Raw genomic sequence first — 20,942 nt, forward strand, 5'->3', positions numbered from 1 at the left:
CAATGATCTGATCATTGATCTGATCAATGATCAGTTAACTTTAAGGACTCTGAGAATCACATGTAAAGCAAAGTGCCTGAAAAGTGTAGAAAGAACAGTTTAACTTTCCAAAGAGTTTGACTCCAAACTCTGAATTAATGGCAGTTTGGGTCTAATTTGGTGCTCAGTGGTTCACAGATGGATCCGTTTGTAAAGAAATGAGATCAGATATTGTTTTTCTTCCTGCTCTGGAACAGAATGTAATCCTCTAATGCTCTGAGGTCAAAGCTAATGCACTGGACCAGCAGTTTGGTTCTGATTCTTCAGAAACTTTTTTCTGCACATTAATCCGTCATGTAGCACCATTTTGATATGAGGAACACCTTTCTTTGCTTTCTGATTATTTGTAACAAAATGTCTCCCAGGATTAATCTGATGAATCTGAGAGTCGAATCCAGACTCAGAAACGATCAAATTTAAAAAAGAAGAGGCTGTGCCCCGACTTTCCAAACCTTCACCTCTGAGTTTGATCTTTGGCTCCTGACGTTCCCACATTCCTGCTGATCAGGAAGACTTCCTCAAGCCTTTCATTTCACTATTAATGCATAAATGTGACTGTTTTAATGGTAATCTGGGCCAACCGAGATATAGATTATACAAATTTATAACCTGGCATCGGCGTCACTTCACTGATTTTTACTCCCAGCTGTAATTGAGGTTGAAGCAAAGTCATTTCATGCTAGACCTCTAAGTCGCTGGAGTCCAAACTGGGAGGGAGATAATTCTCATGTTTTAGCATATATGAATTATTAAATTTGTAACTTTTTTGCAGCAGAAACGTCTCAGCTGAAATGGTGGATTTACAGCCAAAGTTTTCACAGGTCAGTTAAACAAAGCGTTGCTGAAACCTGCTGAGTTTTTCCTGTGAAGCAGCTGCAGGATTTTCTGCTCTCTGTTTCTCCACAAGTGGCAAACATACAAACTGCTTGATGCGTAAAGAAGAAGAAATTTGGCGTTTCTTCCTCAGAGTTCGGTGCAGTTTTTGTTTGATTTCTTGCGTTGCTCATCTTTACTCGGCCGTTCTCGTTTTCTCTCCCAGACTTTAGAGATTCCTCCCTGTGACCCAGTTCAGGCTTTTAACAGAACGGTTGAGGCTGGGAGGAAGAAAAACGAATCCAGACCTGCTTCCCTCCACAGATCCCAACGCAGACAGAGACTCAGACGTACAAACACAGGAAAAGACAAACACTCAGACGCTAACGAAGGAGGAAATTAAACTTGCATGACAGGCTCTGGATGCCAGAATCCATTTTTGTCAAATTCAGTCTGAGTCAGATTTGATTAGAGCCGCATACTAAAACTAAACAAGAGTAAAAAATTCAAACCAATGCTTTATAATCTAGTTATGACCATACTGGGATGTTTTTATCTTTAACAGTATTACTGCAAAGTTAATGAGTTCCTGCTAATGGCTGGGCTTCCTTAGATAACTTAATACTGTTTATATAAATAACTGAATTTGTGGTAATTACATGTAAACCTGTCTGGACACCTGGACGCACGGTGGACATGTTTGTCTGAAGTTACTGGAGAGAAGATTTGCTGTGATTTGCTGCAGGATAACAGAATAAAATGAATTTATTTGGAGGCGCTGCTGTTGTTTTGTTTTTGACTGGAGGGATTTTAACAGCAACGCGTTTCGACCCAACACCATCTACAGCCATCTAGATGGTTACCATGGAAACTACAGATGAAGATTAAGACACGAAATAAGACAGTGAAGCGACTAAATCAGAACAAAGGAGAATACCGAGATGAAACAGGATTTAACTGGACCATTCACCAATCCATCTAACATGTTGATGCATGTAAGCAAAACAAATATTGAATAAAACTCATATATTTTACCAAAGTTTGCAGCTGTTTGGCTCTGTCTTGGTTTGATGCGTTTCGTTGGGATTTATTTCAGGTTTTCTCCGTTTGGACCGAAACCCGGCTGAAACAGCCACAGCCTGCAGGAAGCCGTCTGATTATGGTTCTGCTCCAACATGGCCGCCGTCAGTCCAGGGGTAGTAATATCTGGTGGCTGTTTGTGCTGTAGGGTAATAAACTCAGACTGTATTTTTAACATTTCTTCTTCACCTGTCGGGCAGCAGAGGAAGGAAGATAAAGAAAAACATGCATAATATTCAAATATGAAGGATGTTTGTTTGGCTCTGATCCACATCATTCAATATTTTATTCATGTACAAGAATTTATGAGCAGGACATTTCTATTTGCTACCATGAAAGAACCAGATAAACAACAAAAGTAAAAAGTGAGCGACTGTTTACCAGGTGAACAGATTTCTATCAGCTTCCACTCAGAGCAGCAGAAGAGGCGATCAGCAGTGAAATATGACGGATTTAACTGATATTCATGGTTGAAGCTCTTGTGACAACAGAAACAGACTGAAGGATTATTACCACAAACTGACAGAAAGGAGAAAATCCAACAAACACACCTGCCAGACAAACTACATGAGAATAATAATATTTCTCTCATGAAAAGCAGTTTGCATCTAAACAGTCATGGAGTTGTTTCAGCTTTCTTTATAGCACTCCTCCTGCTCAAACAAAACCTTCTCCATGGTGACGTTAGTCATTTTAAAGTATCTCTGCTCAGATCCACCGGTCCGTTGGGTGGAGGGGAGTTTGTCCTGCTGGTTGGTGAAACCCGTTAAACCCAAAGCGTTTCCAGGATGTTCTCTCGAGGTAAAACCTCTTCCTGACGGAGAGGGTGGTGTGATTGCCACCTGGACCGGCGCCGTGGGAGCGGGATGTTAGAAATCCCTGTTCAGTCGGCGCTCTGGGCTGACGCTCGTGTTGCTGTTGGCAGTTTGATTGAATGTTTTCCATCCGCACACAGAACCTCCCCCTAGCAGCCCTTTCTGTGTGACAGTGATCTATATGCAGGTAATTACAATTGGCCGTGATGGATAGTGCTGTCAGATTTGCCATAATTATCCTGAGATTAAACATGTTTCAGAAACTCCAAATGTCACAAACCATCCCAGGGTCAGCAGAAGTGTTGACGTCTTCAGAGACAATCATTCAGTCAAAAAGCTCAAAGTCCCCAAATCACGTTTTAATTCACTTCTTTAAATACAGAACCAGGAAAACAAACACATTACAACCATAAACTTTAAATGTTTCCTATTTACAAACCAAAACCTATAAAAGTTCTTGATGCATTTATAATCAATACTGTCTACATTTCTAGATAAATCAGGGTTTTGTGCTGCTGTTAGATTAGCTTTAGCTCAGGTTTTAGCTGTTGCTTCCAGATTTTCTCCCGTTTCGCTCCGTCCGTCTCCTCCAGTTTTCTGTTTTCCAGCCGAGCGTCACATCCCGATGTTTCCTCCGTCCCGATGTTTCCTCCGTCACCATGTTTCCTCCGTCCCGATGTTTCCTCCATCATGATGTTTCCTCCGTCATGATGTTTCCTCCGTCGCCATGTTTCCTCCATCACCATGTTTCCTCCGTCACCATGTTTCCTCCGTCCCGATGTTTCCTCCATCACCATGTTTCCTCCGTCACCATGTTTCCTCCATGACGATGTTTCCTCCATGTTTCCTCCGTCACCATGTTTCCTCCGTCACCATGTTTCCTCCATGTTTCCTCCGTCACCATGTTTCCTCCATGTTTCCTCCGTCACCATGTTTCCTCCGTCACCATGTTTCCTCCGTCACCATGTTTCCTCCATGTTTCCTCCGTCACCATGTTTCCTCCGTCACCATGTTTCCTCCGTCACCATGTTTCCTCCATGTTTCCTCCGTCACCATGTTTCCTCCATGTTTCCTCCACCATGTTTCCTCCATCATGTTTCCTCCGTCACCATGTTTCCTCCATCATGTTTCCTCCGTCACCATGTTTCCTCCATGACGTCTTCAGCCGTTTAAATGTTTGGCTAAAAGCTTCATCTCGTCGAACCCAATCATGTTTGCTGAGTTTTTTCCAAGACTTTCCTGAAACTGATGCAGAACTTCATCTGTTTTTATTCTTTCCGCTCAGCTACGCAGCGTAGAGTTAAACCCGAGCGCTGAGTCTCTGCAGCTCCTCCAGAGTCACCGTGGGAATCTTTGTCTCATTAATGCTCTGCTTGTTCAGGCAGTCAGTTCAGATTAGTGATGAGACGTTCATGAACGATCTGGTTCTTTTGAACAGTTCTTTATTCTGAACAGTCTCGGTCAGTGAGAGCAGATCTTTTATTTTCTTGCTTCAATGCTCTGCACACACTATTATGATCTTATTTCATTTAAAATTATATCATTTCTTCAGTAAATATATCATTTCTTCAGTAAATGTCTTCCTGTGTTTCTTTTATTTCTCTATCACAAATTGCACTAAAAAATTAGCAATTTAAAAAACCTAAAGATTATTTGACATTTGCATTTTGAAATGTTATATTTTAAGAAAACATATGCATTCTTTTTTTTAAAGAAAAACAAAAGTAGTTTGTATCCCAGAAACTATATTTAGGATAAAATGGTTTGTTCTTTCAAAACTGAAGGTAGATGGAGAGGATTTTTACTTTATTTATGGGCGTCAGAGTAAAGCAGGCGGATCCTAACAGAAAACCCCATAATCTCAGGTTTGAACATTTTTCTGCCTCCATGTTGGTTGAATGTGGAGAGAAATTCATCAGACGTAGAAACAGTAGAAACATTCGTCCTGCTGACAAACGGTGGCGGCTCTTTATGTCTTCTTGGGATTCACATCTTTCCTCTTTATTTTCTTCTCTGATGTTTTTCTTAATAAACCTTTTCTGTTGATTAAAGTTTTTAGAGGAAAAACTCTTGATGGAAATACCTTCATGACCTGAAAGGACAGATCAGAAAGACAAAACCCTTAACGCCTGATTGGACTTATTAAAGGGACTCCTTATCTGGCAATCCTTATTAGCTGCAGAGATGGAGGCGATAATGGCCGACTGGCAGGTACCACCGGACCGCTAAGTGAGCAAAATGAGGCAGAGTGATGGCCGGGCTGAGAGGAGCCGCCGCGTCTCAGATTGTCTCCTTTGCGAGCGCCGAGTTGTGACCGTATCAGTCATCATCTTGTCCCTGTCCTGGTTCTGCGTGTGTGTGTGTGTGGGTGGGTGTGTGTGTGTGTGTGTGTGCAGCCGGGATGACATGAGCTCAGAGTGAGAACAAAAGGAAAGGAGCAGGCAGGAGCATTTCTGCTTCACATGCTTCACATTTTCCTCTTCACTCTTTAATGAGCTCATTCTTTTCTGCCGCTGGACCGAAGCTTTTCTCTGAGCAAAAATTCAATATTTTCACTCACTGTGTGTGTGTGTGTGTGGGGGGGTGTGTGGGTGTGTGTGTGTATAATGACCACAGTACAAACTAGTGATAATTTATTTTAAAAACAATAACTTGGGAAAGGACAAAACCAAAACTCTCATTAAGATCATAACTTCTAAACCACCGAGGGCAGACCGTCCTCTCAGGAAACTTTGGCTGCTTTATAATCTAAAGTTGAGGATCAGAGTGTAAACTTTAATCCTGTTTGTTTCATAATCCGTTTGTGTTTTTGTTTGTATTTTGATCATTTTCTTGTTGGTTCTGTTCCTTCTATTAAAACTTTTCCTAATAATCCAACATTCATAAAGTTGTGATTCTAAATTGTTCTGGGGTTAAATTAAAAAATGAACCAGATGAATTTGCAGCGGACAGAAAGCCGTCTGCTGCTGACTAAAGTGAATCTTCACTTCAGAGCCTCTGAGGGTTTTAAATGTTCAGCGTTTTAAACTGGAGGATTAAAAGTTGTGAATCTGCTGCAGGAGAAACAAGACGAATCGTAATCTGAGCAGATTAAGAGTCTTCAGGCGCTGCTGTGCTGTTCTCACAGAACCAGAACCAGAACCAGAGGGAGGATCCGACATGTTCTGGAACCTCACCGACCCAGAACAACAGGACAGAACCGGTTGTGGTACCGGTTAGTCCATTCAGTAGAAAATAGCATCATGCTGGTGGATAAATGGATGATGTGTTGGGCACTAAAATAAAAAACATTTTATTGAAGCAATATTTTTAAACGAGACATGTCATTATTGAGATTTAAAATCCGGTCGGGTCGGGTCGGGTCGGGCTTTTTTCATTCCAGAACGAAGTGAAAGATCAGAACTTTCTGAGGCTGAATTCGGGTCATGGTTCAGTTTTACAAACGGTGTCAGGACGACACTTCATTCCTCTCATAATGCGAGTCATTATTGCCTTCAGGTTATTAAAAGTAAATGTTATATTGACATTTCAATAGCTCTGCTTTATTACCTCCTCTGGAAAACTCACTGCTTGTCTTTGGACTTTTGCTCCAGTGGCTGCAGGAGAGGATTTCCATTTATTCACAACCAAACAAATAATAAAGATATTTCAGATGAAAACCTGGAACTGAAGCAGGAGATGCAGAAACATCCGAATGCAAATCACAAAAATACACATTTCTGCTGTTTATTGGGTTTGTCAAACAAATAAATGACCATTTCATCTATGAAAGGGGAAAAGTTTCAAACTAAAAAGTTGCTTCATGCTTTGCAGAAGCGTTCAGGCAGAGAGTCTTTTTGTGCTGCTGCTTGTCGTAGCAAACATTTAATCTGAGCTGTTTGCTGCAGGTGGACCTCAGGGTTCCTCATTCGCTCCTCTATGTTTCTGTGGAGTTTTTCACTCTGTTTAAACCAGATCGTATTTTTTTTATCTTTACCTGTAAACCTGAGATAAACGCTGCAGAAGAGCCGCCTGCTGTAACCCTTCTGCGTTTTAACGTTTGTAACATTTCATTTTTTCTGTGTGTGTGTAGAGATCCGGTTCATCTGCTGCTCTGCAGGATTCTGAATACTTTGCTCTAATTAAGGTAAACACAAACTTACTGCTCTTCTCTTGTTACTTAAAGAGTTTGTGAATTAGTGCCATGTAAATAAACTGAACTGAATTTTATTGAATTAGTGGAAAAACATGTAGATGAAGCAGATAAATAAATGTTGTAGTGTATATTAATTGATGTGCAATAACTTGTCATTATTTAGTTATATTTGTGTTTCTGCTCCCAGTCAGAGGAGTTTGAACTTCATGAAGTCAGAGCAGCTCACAGTCAACACAAAGTTTACCAAATTACCAGGGAATTTTTCATTTCCTGTTTTCTGCCTCCGCACAGCCAAGCATAAGATGATTGCTTTATTAGAAACTGATTTTTTTTGTTTATGAGGCTCTGGGTTTCTCCTCCATCCTTAAGAAAGCAGCGGTTCCTCTCAGCCTCTGCCCAGTGACACTTTCCAAAGCTGTGACATTTCTATCCAAATGGTAATTATTCAGAGGAAGCTGTTAGTATGCAGCTACAATTTAGCAACCCTCCTTGTGGCTTCAGCGGAAAACTCAAGCTCTGAAAAAACAGGAAGAAAATCCCGGCTTTGCTCCCTAACTGGACTCAGACACACGGAGAGCGTGGAGGAGCGCCGAGGCTCTTATTGATTGGCTGCCACAGACTGAGTGGACTTTGTCACAGGCGGTGCTCCCCGCTCGGGCTGCAGGCTGTTTACTGGTGCGTTCTTTACCTTCCAAGTGAAGATCGGCGGCAACAAACAAGCAGCAGTAATCCTCCTCAAATACCGCAAAGCCTGCTGGACAGAAATAATGGCGCCGCGTCCCGGGAGCCGGCCGGCCCGCCGGCTGCATGCAGGCCCTTGTAAAATTGGCAGAGTTGTCACTCATGATTAGAGCTCTGGCCACGGACAGTTACAATTATGACACACTTAACGAGAACAAATGAAGCAATGATTGGCCATATAATGTGACCTCTAGCGACTGCCAGCAGAGCTCATTGTGCGTCCTCACCGTGCGTTCGCTTTCAGCAGCTGCTAACACCAATGAAGGTAATCGCTCATCATGAAAGGCGCTGCAAACACACACACCCACCCCGACACGCACACACACAGAGAGAAGAGTTGGGAGTGTAAAAGGATCCGCTGAAGCGCCCAAGGACTGTTGTGTTCGTTACAGCAACCCAGGCCTTCTCAGGAAAGGAAGCAATTTGGAGCTGTGCTCTTGCAGCAAAGGTGAAATGAGTTTAGCTCTGCAGTCTTCCAGCTAAACAAGACAAATGTGTGTGTGTGCGTGGGCGTGTGTGTGTGTGTAATTCCGCCTGTCCGTCACGTCGGCGGCGCTCAGGTGATGAAGGGGAAGCAAATCTCCTGCTATTCAGGTTGTTTTCTCTGCTTCCTCCTTCACATTTACAACAAGAACGAAGCAGAACATAAAATATATCAGTGAGCAACAACATGCCTCCATCCTGCCCTCTAACTGACAGCCAGATGTTGGTTTTCACTTCACATCTGCTGGAGCGGCTCTCCAACATGCAGGCTGCTTTCAGCTGTAATAGCTGCGCTGCGAGCATCCATCTTCTCTGAGAAATCTGGAGTTCAGCTGATTGCTTCCCTACCAGCCAGAAACACAGATCTGTCCTTTAAGAATCCACCAGGCATTTTAACTTAACCTGTGTTTACTGGTGCGTTCAGTGTGGACAAACTGTGTGGGTTTTTATTACTATCAACCTCTTTCTGAACATCCTGAAGTTACTGGATGTCAAACAGTTTCATAAACCAGACAGCAGATGCTGCCTGGACACACATGAAACCTCACTCTTACAGAACTAACTGGTAAACTTCTGATTCTTTTAGTTATTTAATAACTAAAAATGTTCCAAAAGGCTCTGAGATACAGAGCGAACACAAACGTCTTATTGAATCGTTTTCTCGTTCCTGTCAGAACCTTTTCTCTAGTTATCTTTATCATTTCTGGGTTCTGGTTCTTATTTTCAGTTGAAAGGTGGATAAACACTGTGCTGTGTCAGTCCAAACAGTACAATTAATGCTTGTAGATGAATCTGAGCCGACGTTGATCGTTTCTGGGGAACTTTCATTCAGCATCTACATCTGATTACCTGAGATCACTGAGCATCTCAGGTCATGGCCAAGTTTGGAAAATTACAAGAAAAAGTGACCAAAGTTGTCTAATGTTTCTATAATAATAAATATTTCAACCAGGTATTTGCTTGGTTTATCAGTCGTTGCCCTTTAGTTTCTCAAATGTCTCAAATTAATTCTAATTTTTCTAATGTATGTCTTTGAAGCTTTTAACGTTTTCTCACATTTAATGATTTGCTGTAAGACAGAAGAGACAGTTTCCATGAAAAAGGGCAAGAAATCAAATATCTCCTCATTTTCATAATATTTAGTAAATAATTCATCAGCTCATCAAGCTCTTCTCCACATGGGAATAAGTGTGTGTGACATGTGAGCCAAACAGAATCGCTTAAAATGCAGCGAGAAACTTCTCATGTTAATTATGAATTAAGTGCAGGGTTTTGTTTTGCACCAGCAGACTCTGGAAAATACCGAATGTCAGTCGACATTTTATTTAATGTAAATTCTGTTCATGGCCAAAAACAACAACAGAAAACAGAAGGACAAAAACATTTGATTCCCAGGGAACCAAACTTTAGGAAAAGTGAAACGTGGTTCAGAAAACCAGGCAGGAACCGTTTCTCTGAAACTTCCTCTCCAACCGATTCAAGACTTCCAACGTTTCCTTCAGCTGCCTGAGATTAAAGAGTTCAAGTTTTCTGAACACAAAGTGAAGCAGAAAGAAATTAAATGAGAATTAAAATGGAAAAGCAAAAGGAAAATGTAACGTTTTGAAACCGGACGGACGGACGGACGGACGGACGGACGGACGGACGGAGTATTCTGAGGCTGATAAAACCTAAGAAATAACTTTAAATATTAATAGCAGTTAATTTGAAATGATTTCATTTGTTATAATTCCTTAGAGACAGAAAAGTTTGCAAAATGATAACATAAGTTTCATTTTTCTGAGGTTCAGTTTGGGCTCTTAAAGGGGCGGTGTTATATATTTTCTAGGCAGAGCGCCATTTTGCAGCACAATCTAGTAACTATGTTAATATAAATTACTATAAAAATGCTGCATATGTCAAATATGATTTTAAAGAAATCTGACGTCTCGATTTGATGCCGTGAAATTGGGGCTCTGTCTCTTTAAGAAGCTCCTTCTCTTTCCTTCGTTCTTCACAATGCTCCTCCATGATGCCGTTTGCCGGGGACGTCTTCATGTCCTCGTTGGTTGTTTCTGCTGAGGTCAGCGGCGCCTGCTCAGGGTCCAGAACGACCCGGTTCTGATCAGCAGGATCTGACCTTCCTTCTGACTGATGGGAGAATTTAGAGCCAATTTGCAGACGCTGCCTTCCAGAGCCGCCACAGCAATTTGTCAAATGCTCTTTCTTCCTGTCATTTGATGGTTCGGTGATTTGGACCATCAAAGACCTGCAGGGCTGGAGAACGAGCGGGGCGTTAACGTCCAGCTCTTCTTCTCCTGTCCAGATGAAACGGTTTGGACAGATAAAGTCAAGTTAATGAAGACCAGGTTTAAATTGATCCGTCAGGAGAAAGCAGGCAGGAGGAACCTTCATGTCCGTTAGTTTGATGAACTGTTCATCCGTCTTTGACAGGCGGACTGCAGTGAAACCTGATCTCCAACGTTTCCTTGCTGCCCTGCAGGTTGTTTGCTGTAAAGCTGCAAACCGTTTAGGATCCGCCTGCTTGGTGTAAAACGTTTCTCTGAACGCAGCACCGCTCCGTTTATGTCCCATCAGACTTTTCCTGCTTTGTGGAGACGTTTGGTTCTCCCTGAACAAACGTGGACATTTAGAAATGTTTGCTTCTTTACTTCAGTTTCCTCTGCAGTTTTTAATTCAGTTTTATGAAACATCTCAGATTGTCACTGTGAAAGTTTGACTCATTTTTCATCAAAACAAATGTGATTCTTTTTTAAATCCTGTCGAATGGAGTGAAACTGTCACTGAACGGGTTTCACACTGTGAAGCACGGCGATGGCTCCATCATGGACCGGACCTTTAGCAGAAACCAGAAGTTTGAAAATGAGGCAGGAAATGGAGCCAAAGGCGTCTGTCACCTGAAATGATGTGAAGAGAGGGAAATAACTTAAACACGACCAGAGGCTGAACTTTTACCAAACATTTTTTACTCACTTTTTAATGATTTCTCTTCTGGCCTTTCGCTAACTGCAGTCAGACAGAAACGATGAGGTCCGGCGGTCCGGCTGGCTGCAGGCAGAGCAGCTCAGTGGCCCGTGACTTCATCTGAAGGAGGAACTTTAGTTCAAAACTTTAAGTAAATGTCACGTCAGACGCACTTTTATTATTTCAGTATTTTAAGTTGCTACCATAGAAAAATGTTTTTTCTTCATTATTTCCACATTTTGTCACTTTCCAACCTCAAACTGCTGAGTTGTAATGTGTAATTTTACACATAAAAATCCATAACTTCAAACATATTTAATGATTTTTGGTTTAAATTAACATGCAGGTGTTGGAAACATTTTCTCTTTGCTGAAGGATCAAACATGAAATGTTCCAGATCTAATTAATCGTCTCCTCTGAAGTGAGTGCAGCCTCTGCTCTGAAGCAATAACTGCAGCCCTCGGTCCAACAGCGCTGCGGCTAAAACAAATAAATCTGAGCTGCAGCCGCTCCAGATGGATGAACTTTGACACTTCGGATAATAACGGGCCGAGCCGGGCCGCACACTTCAGAACAAAATATCTGAAAGTCAATTTAAAACCACTTCCTTTCTCTGTCAAAGTTAGCGGCCCGGCTGCTTTAATGTGGCCGTTTCACCATCTGCTGCAGCAGGTTTCACCAGATTAAAACATATTGGTGGAGATCGTTAAACCGGCAGCAGAAATGCAGCTGAAACGAGTTTTTATTAACTTTTATTGACCTTCAGCTCCAACCAGCAGCTCCAGGATTCATTAGAGAATAAATGATGCATTTATGTGAAATATTAGTTTTTACTGAGCCAAACAAAGCAGCACAAAGCAGGATGTGCTGCTCCAAACATTAAATGAAAATGTTCAGGAGCCGCTGCAGCGTTTCTCATGTTTTTATTTTCTAAAGCAGAAGAAGAGGCAGAGCTGCGTTCACCAGCAGAAACCTTTTCAAACGGTCACATCAGACAAGACGTTCTCACTAAACAAGCTTCAAACTGAAACACTTTATTGTAAAATATTTAAAACTCTTCAGATCAGAATTTAAATCCAAAAACGCACCAATCAGAAACTGCCTGCTTGTTACCACTTCCTGTTTTTCTTTCTGATGGTTCTAACAGTTCACTGCATTTCTGTGATGAAATGCAAGAAATAATTGATAACTTGGGGGAAAAAAGTGCAGCAGGTTCTTGATAAGTAGTCATTTTTACTCCAACCGGAAATGATTATCTGCAGTTTTTGTGTCAAATTGTTCATGTGGTGAGGAGCATAGATCTATGGTCAGATATTTTATAACAGATGAGACAGAAAAATCTCAGATCAGAGCAAAAATCCTTAAGAAGTGCAGAAATTGAGGAAGAAAGCGAATGCAGCAACGGAGGAAAATGTCATGATCAGTTTATTGTTCTCTAGTCCGAAAATTTTCTCCAGAAATGAGTTTCTGCTTCCTGCAGCCTTGGTCTCCATTCGCTGTCTGTCTTCTTATTAATAAACTCCAGGAATCACCAGAGAACATGTTGATGCTTTTAACAAACAGAAAAAAAAAAGATTTGTTGCCCAGTAGATCCCAGTTTCTGTCATGAAACAGAAAGTGAAGGTTTGAGTTATTTATTTAAGGATTGATGATCTGACAGGAGGAACGAAATTTACATTCAAAATGATCAAAACTTTGTGAACATGAATGTTTCCTTCAACACGAACTGAGATTAGATTTGGAAAACATCTGAACATCGATCACCTGTAACTGCAGCAACTTCTGTCTGTCTGTCTGTCTGTCCAATGAAAGGAGGAATTATCAAAATCTCATTTCTAAAATCAACATACCAGCTGCAGTTTTACAAAATTGTTTCAGGTCCTAAAACTTCTTTAGATTAGGAGCTGATCAAATTCCAGCTTGATTACAAACCTCAGAACCCCAGACACACACACACACACCTACACACACACACACACACCCACCCACACACACACACACACACACACACACACACACCCACACACACCCACACACACACACGCACACCCACCCACACGCACACACACACACACACCCCACACCCACACACGCACACACACACCCCCACACACACACACGGTTCGCATCAAGAGGAACACCTCCTCCCCTCCAAAACATTTTTCTAAAACTGTTATTTTCCTGAGTTACCGAGTGAAACCTGCAGGGACCCGGCCGAGGAGGAGGAGGAGGAAGAGGAGGAGGAAGGGGCAGTGGGGCTGAGGGGGAGGTGGGGGTAATTAACGGGGGTACCTGAGCTGGTGACGCGGACGGAGGGCCGTCCGCAGAGAGAGAGGAGGCGGGCCGGAGCGGAGGAGAGGTCTTGGCTCTTGTCTTGCGGAGGAGCTTTGATTCAGTAGCTGAGGCGGCGCGGCGCTTCCGGAACCTCCGGAACCTCCGAAGCTTGTAAGTCTTGTTCTGTTTCTGCTGCTTATCCATCTTCATTTGTTTAGTCTTTTATTAGAGGGACGTTAAAGTTATAGTTCAGGTTTTCAGAGGAAGTAAGAAGAACTGAAATAATAAACGCGCAGATTTAATCAGTGTCTCCACGCAGCAGCGAAACAGATAAATTAGTTTAGATGGTAAAAAAATCTCAAACATTTGATCTGGTCCATCGTGGGAGCTCTCCGTGGTGCTGAAGGACTTTCTCTGTGTGTAACGAGCTCAGATCAGACTAACTGACCAGCCTCTCACCTCTCCACAGAGATCCAGAGAATCTGCGGAACAAACGCAGGTTTCTCCAGAGGACATCGGCTCAGTTCGGCTCTTTACGCAGAGACTTTCTAAAGCGAAACTTTTCATAATTCAACGTCTTCCTGAAACAGCCCGTGTGTTGGATCCCCAAAGAGTCAGACAATGTCTAATGAGAGAAACGTCAGCCTCTCAGGGTCTGCGGGTGTGAGCTTGGCACAGACGGGAGAAGCCGAGGTGAAGCAAAGCGCCAGAGGCTCCACTCGGTAAGAGGTGGACATCAGAGAGCCAGCAGAGCGGGGGTCAGCGAGCCGACACCAGCGCGTCCTCAAACGATGGGGATGAAGCACCTCCTGCTGCTTTTCATTTCCCTGGACCCGCTGAATGTCCTGTGCGCCGCCGCCACCGCCAGCAAGAGGAGCAAGAGCCCGCCGAGGAGGAACCCGAAGGCGAAGGAGGTGACCGCCAACAGCACCGCGCTGCCCGCCGCCCCGCGGAAAGTCACCCAGCTCCAGGCTCCGTCCGCGGGTTCCCACGACACCTGCTGGGGTTACTACGACGTGAGCGGCCAGTACGACAAGGAGTTCTCCTGCAACAACACCGACCACCGCTTCTGCTGCGGCAGCTGCTTCCTGCGCTTCTGCTGCGCGGACCGCGGCAAGCGGCTGGAGCAGAAGTCCTGCAACAACTACAACACCCCGGAGTGGGTCAAGGTTCCGTCCCCCACCCCGACCCCCGCCGGGGACATCTACGACCCGGAGCTGGACCAGACCAACACCACGGTCTACATCACCTGCGGCGTCATCGCGCTCATCATCGCCATTGGGATTTTTGCTAAAGTTGCTTATGATAAAGCCACGAAGCCGCCGCAGGAGATGAACGTTCACAGGTAAGATGATCCGGTTCATACCCATTAACAAACCGCAGCATCCTGATTTCATGTGACCAACAGGAAGTACTGAATGTTTTATTAAAGCACAGAAAACCTGATTAAAATCTGAAAAGTGTGGCGTGCATGTGTATTCAATGCAAACCTAAAGATTCAGATTTAGATGCACAAATGTCAAACAATAAAACATGTTGTTTTATTAGACTTTGACTAGGCCATTTTAGATGAATAGGTTTGCACTGAGGCTGTTTAGGGTTGTTGTCCTGCTGGGAGTTGAACCAGCAGCTTGGTTTAAGTCTGGATCCTCTCCGTTTTACTGGCTGCATTAGTTTCCCATCATGCATTGCAGTGAACCGGTTCTCCTCTGCAGAGCAGAGTCTGTTGGTTGTTGGATCAGATGTTTGGTGTTATGTGTCTGTAGAGATCAGGTTACTGCAGGAACCGGCTGCTTGTCTGGATTTTATTTAGGTGCATATGAATAGAGGGGGATGACTGTAAATGGATCCCACTCCTCTTATTGGATCATCTGGTAATTTGATCACTTGACGTAACAAAAAGTGTTTTTGTGGTTGTGGGAACTGGGCCTTCAGCAGCTGCTCTTCGTTTCTTTGAAACCCTTTAACTCTGAAGGTTCTGAAGGTTCTGAAGGCTCTGAAGGTTCTGAAAGTTCTGAAGGCTCCGTGGGTTTTTCCTGACTGAGAAACGAGGAGCCGTTGTGAGTGACTGTCCCAGATGGGAGGAGTCTGTCAGCAGCGAGCGGCGCCGAGCCAGACTGAACCGGACCTGCAGGTTTAATCATGTTCAGTGATTCCTGCAGAACCAGGCCAGAACCGCAGCATGGTTCATTTCAGGAATAAATTCATATTCACAAAGCGTTGGAACAGCTGCTGCTGACACGTCTGTTCTGGATATGGAAAAGTTTAAAATAAGTTCATGTTTGTTACAAAAGCCTGAAAAATGTTGACAGTTTTTAATTTTGCTGGTGGAGAAAAAACTTTATTGTTGTTATTATTCACTACATATTGTTACTAAGAGTTCTCTGTAATCTTAATGATAATATTTTACTGGTAATATTTAACATGTTAAATTATTATCCAGTTTTTATTACTGTGAACTTTAAACTTTTTCAGCTTCTGTCTTAATTGTTCTGATCAGCCAGTATATAAACCTCTGTGTGTCGTTTCTTTAGTAGGTCAGTTTTGTTTCTTTGACCTCTTTTATGATCTCGGTTTATCTTTTTGTCATTTATAATCTGTGGGTTAAAATAAAAGAAACCCTATTTTTCTAGTATTTAATGCGACTCCTCCTGTTTTTAACTCGGTTCATCAGACTCATCTTCACAGTCTAGTAGAACAATTTCACTGATTTAGTGTAAACGGGTCACATGACCCAGAAGCTACAGAAGAAAAATATTACATTTTGACAAAAAAATGCTAAAATAATATAAAAATGCAATAAAAATGAGTGTACCTCATCTCTCCAGTCTAGTAGTTTCACAATGATGTTGAGTCAATAGGACACATGACTTGGAAGCTATTAAAGAAAAATATATACTTTTTAATATTACAATTATTAAAAATAATGAGTATGACTTAAAGATTCACTAGAGAACAGCGTCCATGAATTTTGTGTCAGTTGGTCACAAGGCAGGATATTTATTTATATTTGTTTCTTAGGAGTGTTTAGTTGGGACTTTAGCAGAACCTCGGAGCGTAGAGAGCGGCTGGCCGACATCAGAGTTCATAAGTCGGATCAGCCTTGAGCTCGGCGCCGCTCGCTCCGCGGAGATTTCAATATCCAACATCCAACTTGACAACAACTTCGCTGGGGAAGTTTTAACGGCACAAACGGAGCACAAACGGAGTAACGCACTTTGATTTGTTTAGGAGCAAAATGGGGGGATGGTGACGTCATCGGCCAAAATGATAACTTTTCATATCTCAAAAACCAAAACTGCACTAACCACTCAGACTATTTGCAGAATTTTTTGACGTGGGAGGGTGTCGGCTTCACTCAGCCATTTTCTAACAGTTTCTCTGTTTTATGCTGATCAGCTGACATTTTGCTTTTATTTCTAATTATTGCAGCTTCCAGTTTCTTTCCAGTTGATTTATTTCTCAGTTCACGCTGCATTTTCACAGGAAGGACACAATTTTCTAAGTGTTATGATGTTACTGATGTAACATGCTGGTTTTACTGTCAGTAACTAGAAATATTAACCTGTTTTAACAGTTTTAACTTGTTGTGTAAAAGCTGCAGCTGACACAGTTGTGATTTTTGTTGCTCTGGAGTCAGAATCAAACCGTCAGAGGTGAGCAGGAACAATTCAGCCCCTGATTCTTCTGTGTTGGAGTCTGAAGGAAGTTGTAGAAACCCGTCCTCTGGGTTTCCAGACGGTTCTAGTTCTGGTTCTGCTGCTGTTTTCCAGTTTCTCTGCAGGATGTGGCTCCGGACTGCGATGTGAGAATTGACTTTGTGTCCTTTGAAGCGTTTCTGTTGGTCTGGTAAAATGTTTTGACCTCAGTGATCATCCATGTCCAGCTTTAGCCAGAGGCCAGCAGACGTTAGCGTTAAAATGCTGAGATGTTAGAAATAGTTCCAGGTTCCAGGTGATCAAATGGTTTCATGGTTCACTGGGGGAACGAAACGCTTTTCCACCTGCAGTGGTTGTTCCTGAAAACCTTGACCTTCATCTAATCAAACCGAAACCTTCAGGTCCAGTTAAAGTTTCCACATGTTCACGTTTGTGATGGTTGGACAGGAAATGACAGAAAAGTCTTAAATTCTAAAATAAACCGAACTTTATCACGTTTGGGTCGTTAGGTTTATTCTAGAGGTCTCTGGGTTCCTGTTTTATTTTGGTAAGTTCCTGTTGTGTGTTCTCCTGCTTTCCTGTCGTTGTTGAGTTCTGAGTCTTTATCTGGTTCTGTCTGGTTCTGTTCTAGTTCTGTCTGGTTCTGTTTGGTTCTGTTTGGTTCTGTTCTGTCTGGTTCTGTTCTGGTTCTGTTTGGTTCTGTCTGGTTCTGTTTGGTTCTGTTTGGTTCTGTCTGGTTCTGTTTGGTTCTGTTCTGGTTCTGTCTGGTTCTTTCTGGTTCTTTCTGGTTCTGTTCTGGTTCTGTCTGGTTCTGTTCTGGTTCTGTCTCTCTGGTTTCTCTCCAGCCAGCCAGTCTCACGTGTTTCTGATCCTCCTCAGGTTTTCATTTTATGATGTTTTGTTCACTTCTAGAATTTTGAACCTCAAACTTTGACTTTGTTTTTTTCTCATTAAGCCTCATCTTTATTTTATTTCACTTTATTTTCTGTTATCTTTTGCTCCAGCTGTGCTGCCTGCGTTCAGCCGTGTTTTAGTTCATCCTCCTCAGAGTAACGAGTTGAACTCGGGTCATCGTCCGGCTTTGTGTTTGTGGAAACATGGAAGTTTTTTTATATTTCTCTCTAAGTTTGAGCTGCAGCTCCTGGTGTCTGTTGCTGATCTGGTTCTGTTCTGGTTCTGTTCTGGTTCTTTCTGGTTCTGTCTGGTTCTGTTCTGGTTCTGTCTGGTTGCGTTCTGGTTCTGTTCTGGTTCTGTCTGGTTCTGTTCTGGTTCTGTCTGGTTCTGTCTGGTTCTGTTCTGGTTCTGTTCTGGTTCTGTCTGGTTCTGTCTGGTTCTGTTCTGGTTCTGTCTCGTGTCTGTTGCTGATCCTATCAGCTCTTTGCTGAAGGTCCGTCTGAACAATCTTTGACCTCTTCACAACATCTATTTTTAAAAATAGATGAACAGGAAAATTTAAGCAACAGGAATTTCCTGGAATATTTCTGATTAATATTCACAGATAAAGGTAAAAAACAAACATGTGGGTTTGGATTAAAGAGGTTGTTGGACCATCACATGTGAAGGCTGGTGTGATGGAGTCGATGTGAATCTGCTGCAGATCAGCTGAAAAAGGCAGAATAACAGATTCCTGATGATCGTCGCTACCAAACGGCTCATCAGAACAAAACTCACTCAGTTTATAAGATTCTATAAAACCAAAATAGTTTATGTGGCTTTGAGCTGAAATCTCTTGTCAAGGAGGAGAAAAGACTGAGAACAGGATGACCTTTGACCCAGCGGCTAAAAGGCTAAACAATCCACACTCTGGGCAGGGGGGCTGAGTGATGCGTTCAGGAGCATTCAGGGAAACTGAGCTTCCAGTTACTTAGATGCAGACAGGGAACGGTTGCCATGGAAACTTATACATGAATAGTCACAATATTGTCATTTCAGAAATCGCACATAACTAATAAACTGGAAACTTTGTTCAGTCAGAGATTTACAACAAACTACAGATCAAAATAACGAGTTTAAAACAAGATTGGTTTTATTTATTTGTGCTCTACTGTGGTTTTTCAAAAACAGATACGAAAATAAAACCTAAATAGAAATAAATAAAAAAGGTTAATTGTATTATTTTAGACTAAAGCCACAGATGTAATAAAAAGTAATAATAATTTGGGTAAATATGAACAAAACCCCTAAATTAAATGTATTTTTTGTCACAGGAGCAAAAACCAAAGTAAAACCTTTTATTGCAGTTTGTTTATAAATATGTCATTAATGCCCAACTATAATAATTCTAGAAAAATAACTTAATTATCCAAATCAAAAGCAGAGCAATAATTAAAATATTAATAATAATAATAGTCAGAGCTGATGAAGCTTCACTCTGTGAACAAAGTCAAGTTTCTTCAAATGGAGGTTTAGGAGGAAAAAATATGTTTTTATTCCCACAATATGGAGTTTTCTGTCCTCTAACTGAACTGAACTGAACTGAACTGAACTGAACTGGATCTGATCTGATCTGATCTGATCTGAACTGGAACTGAACTGAACTGGAACGGAACTGATCTGAACTGAACTGAACTGAACTGGATCTGAACTGGACTGGAACTGAACTGGATCTGAACTGGAACTGGAACTGGATCTGAACTGGAACTGAACTGAACTGAACTGGTTCTGATCTGATCTGAACTGGAACTGAACTGAACTGAACTGAACTGAACTGGAACTGAACTGAACTGAACTGGAACTGATCTGAACTGGATCTGAACTGGAGCTGAACTGGAACTAAACTAAACTAAACTAAACTAAACTAAACTGTTTAGTAAAAAGCAGGAATCACTCCATGAGGATCTGGTTCAAAACAAAACATGAATCTGTGGAAAAACTCCTCCAGCCTTTGGTTATGTACGGTGATGGCTCCATGATGCTGCGGGCCTAATTCTCCTCCAAAGACTCTGGAAAACTTTAACAAGTCAAATTCACCATGAACTGTTTGAAATACCAAAACATTGTAAATAATAGAAATCCCATTCCTTAATGAGGTTTATTTGTGTTTTAAAGGTCTTGCCATACTCTGTGTATTTCTGCTTATTATTGTTACTAAGGTGTTGCCGTATGTAAGTCTATTCCTGTTTCCTGTATATTTGAATTTATTTCATTTTTTTAGATTCTTTTAAGGATTTTTTTGTTATTTGCTCTCCTGCCTCAGTTTTGCTGTTTTCTCACAGCTGCACCACCTTCCCTCTGATTAGCTCTCCTGTCGTCTTCCACTCCTGCTTCTGCAGTTTAGCTCCTCATTTTTAATTTTCCCTCTCTGGATTCTTCTTTCCATCGTCTGTCCAAGCTGCTTGCTTCAAGTTTCCTTTTTATTAAACATTCACCTTCAGTTACACGCATCATGAAAGACACTGTCAGTGAAATGTTCTGCCTGAAACCTGAAACCTGGGTCAGAAACACCAGAAATCCTAAAACTCCAGATGGTTCAGATGGACGCAGATCGTCTCTCTGTTCGCTGCAAACCTTTTGAAATGTTAGAGGAGGAAACTAAGTGCTGCTCTGGAGGTAGAAGGATTTAAATTTGGGGCTTTTTTCCTCAACGTTCTACAAATGCAGGCAAATTAAAGGTTGGATTTTCTTTACCAGGGTTGAGAAGGTGTGTGTGTGGGTGTGTGTGTGTGTGTGTGTGTGGGTGAGGGGGTGCGTGTGTGTGTGGGGGTGTGTGTGTGTGCGTGTGTGAGGGGGTGCGTGTGTGTGTGTGCAGTAAATATTAGTCATGTACTTCTTGCTTTTATTCATGAGCCATTAGCGTCATCTGGCTCTGCGGTCCGTTTTGTCTGAAGCAGACTAAATGATTTAAGAACAATCAAACGTTGTTGCGGCGGATCGGCCGCCTGCTGTTCTCAAAATGTCAGGGATTACTCAGCCAGAAGCGTCTTCATCCAACCGCTGATA

The 20,942-nt window shown here is 42.2% G+C and overlaps 1 protein-coding gene and 1 long non-coding RNA gene across 7 annotated transcripts in view; one reads left to right on the plus strand and one right to left on the minus strand.

The window, feature by feature from the left end:
• Positions 1-9,413: 9,413 nt before the first annotated feature.
• On the minus strand, positions 9,414-13,476 carry LOC116734864 (uncharacterized). The gene is made up of 3 exons (XR_004342280.1): positions 13,363-13,476; positions 11,080-11,190; positions 9,414-11,003 (listed from the first exon to the last, which is right to left on the minus strand). It is a non-coding gene; the product is annotated as an uncharacterized LOC116734864 (long non-coding RNA).
• The window catches only part of shisa6 (shisa family member 6), a 64,390-nt gene continuing 56,834 nt past the window's right edge, over positions 13,387-20,942 (plus strand). For 4 of the 6 annotated variants that reach the window (XM_032586375.1, XM_032586377.1, XM_032586379.1 and 1 more), the window contains exons 1-2: positions 13,388-13,515; positions 13,814-14,689. In XM_032586375.1, the coding sequence (XP_032442266.1) occupies positions 14,136-14,689 (554 nt within the window). In that variant the 5' untranslated portion in view covers positions 13,388-13,515; positions 13,814-14,135. Of the gene's footprint in view, positions 14,690-20,942 lie in introns of all 6 variants that reach the window. The other 2 variants (XM_032586378.1, XM_032586376.1) reach the window with 2 other exon arrangements.

Source organism: Xiphophorus hellerii, chromosome 16 (assembly GCF_003331165.1).
Source record: "Xiphophorus hellerii strain 12219 chromosome 16, Xiphophorus_hellerii-4.1, whole genome shotgun sequence".
Taxonomy (NCBI): domain Eukaryota; kingdom Metazoa; phylum Chordata; class Actinopteri; order Cyprinodontiformes; family Poeciliidae; genus Xiphophorus; species Xiphophorus hellerii.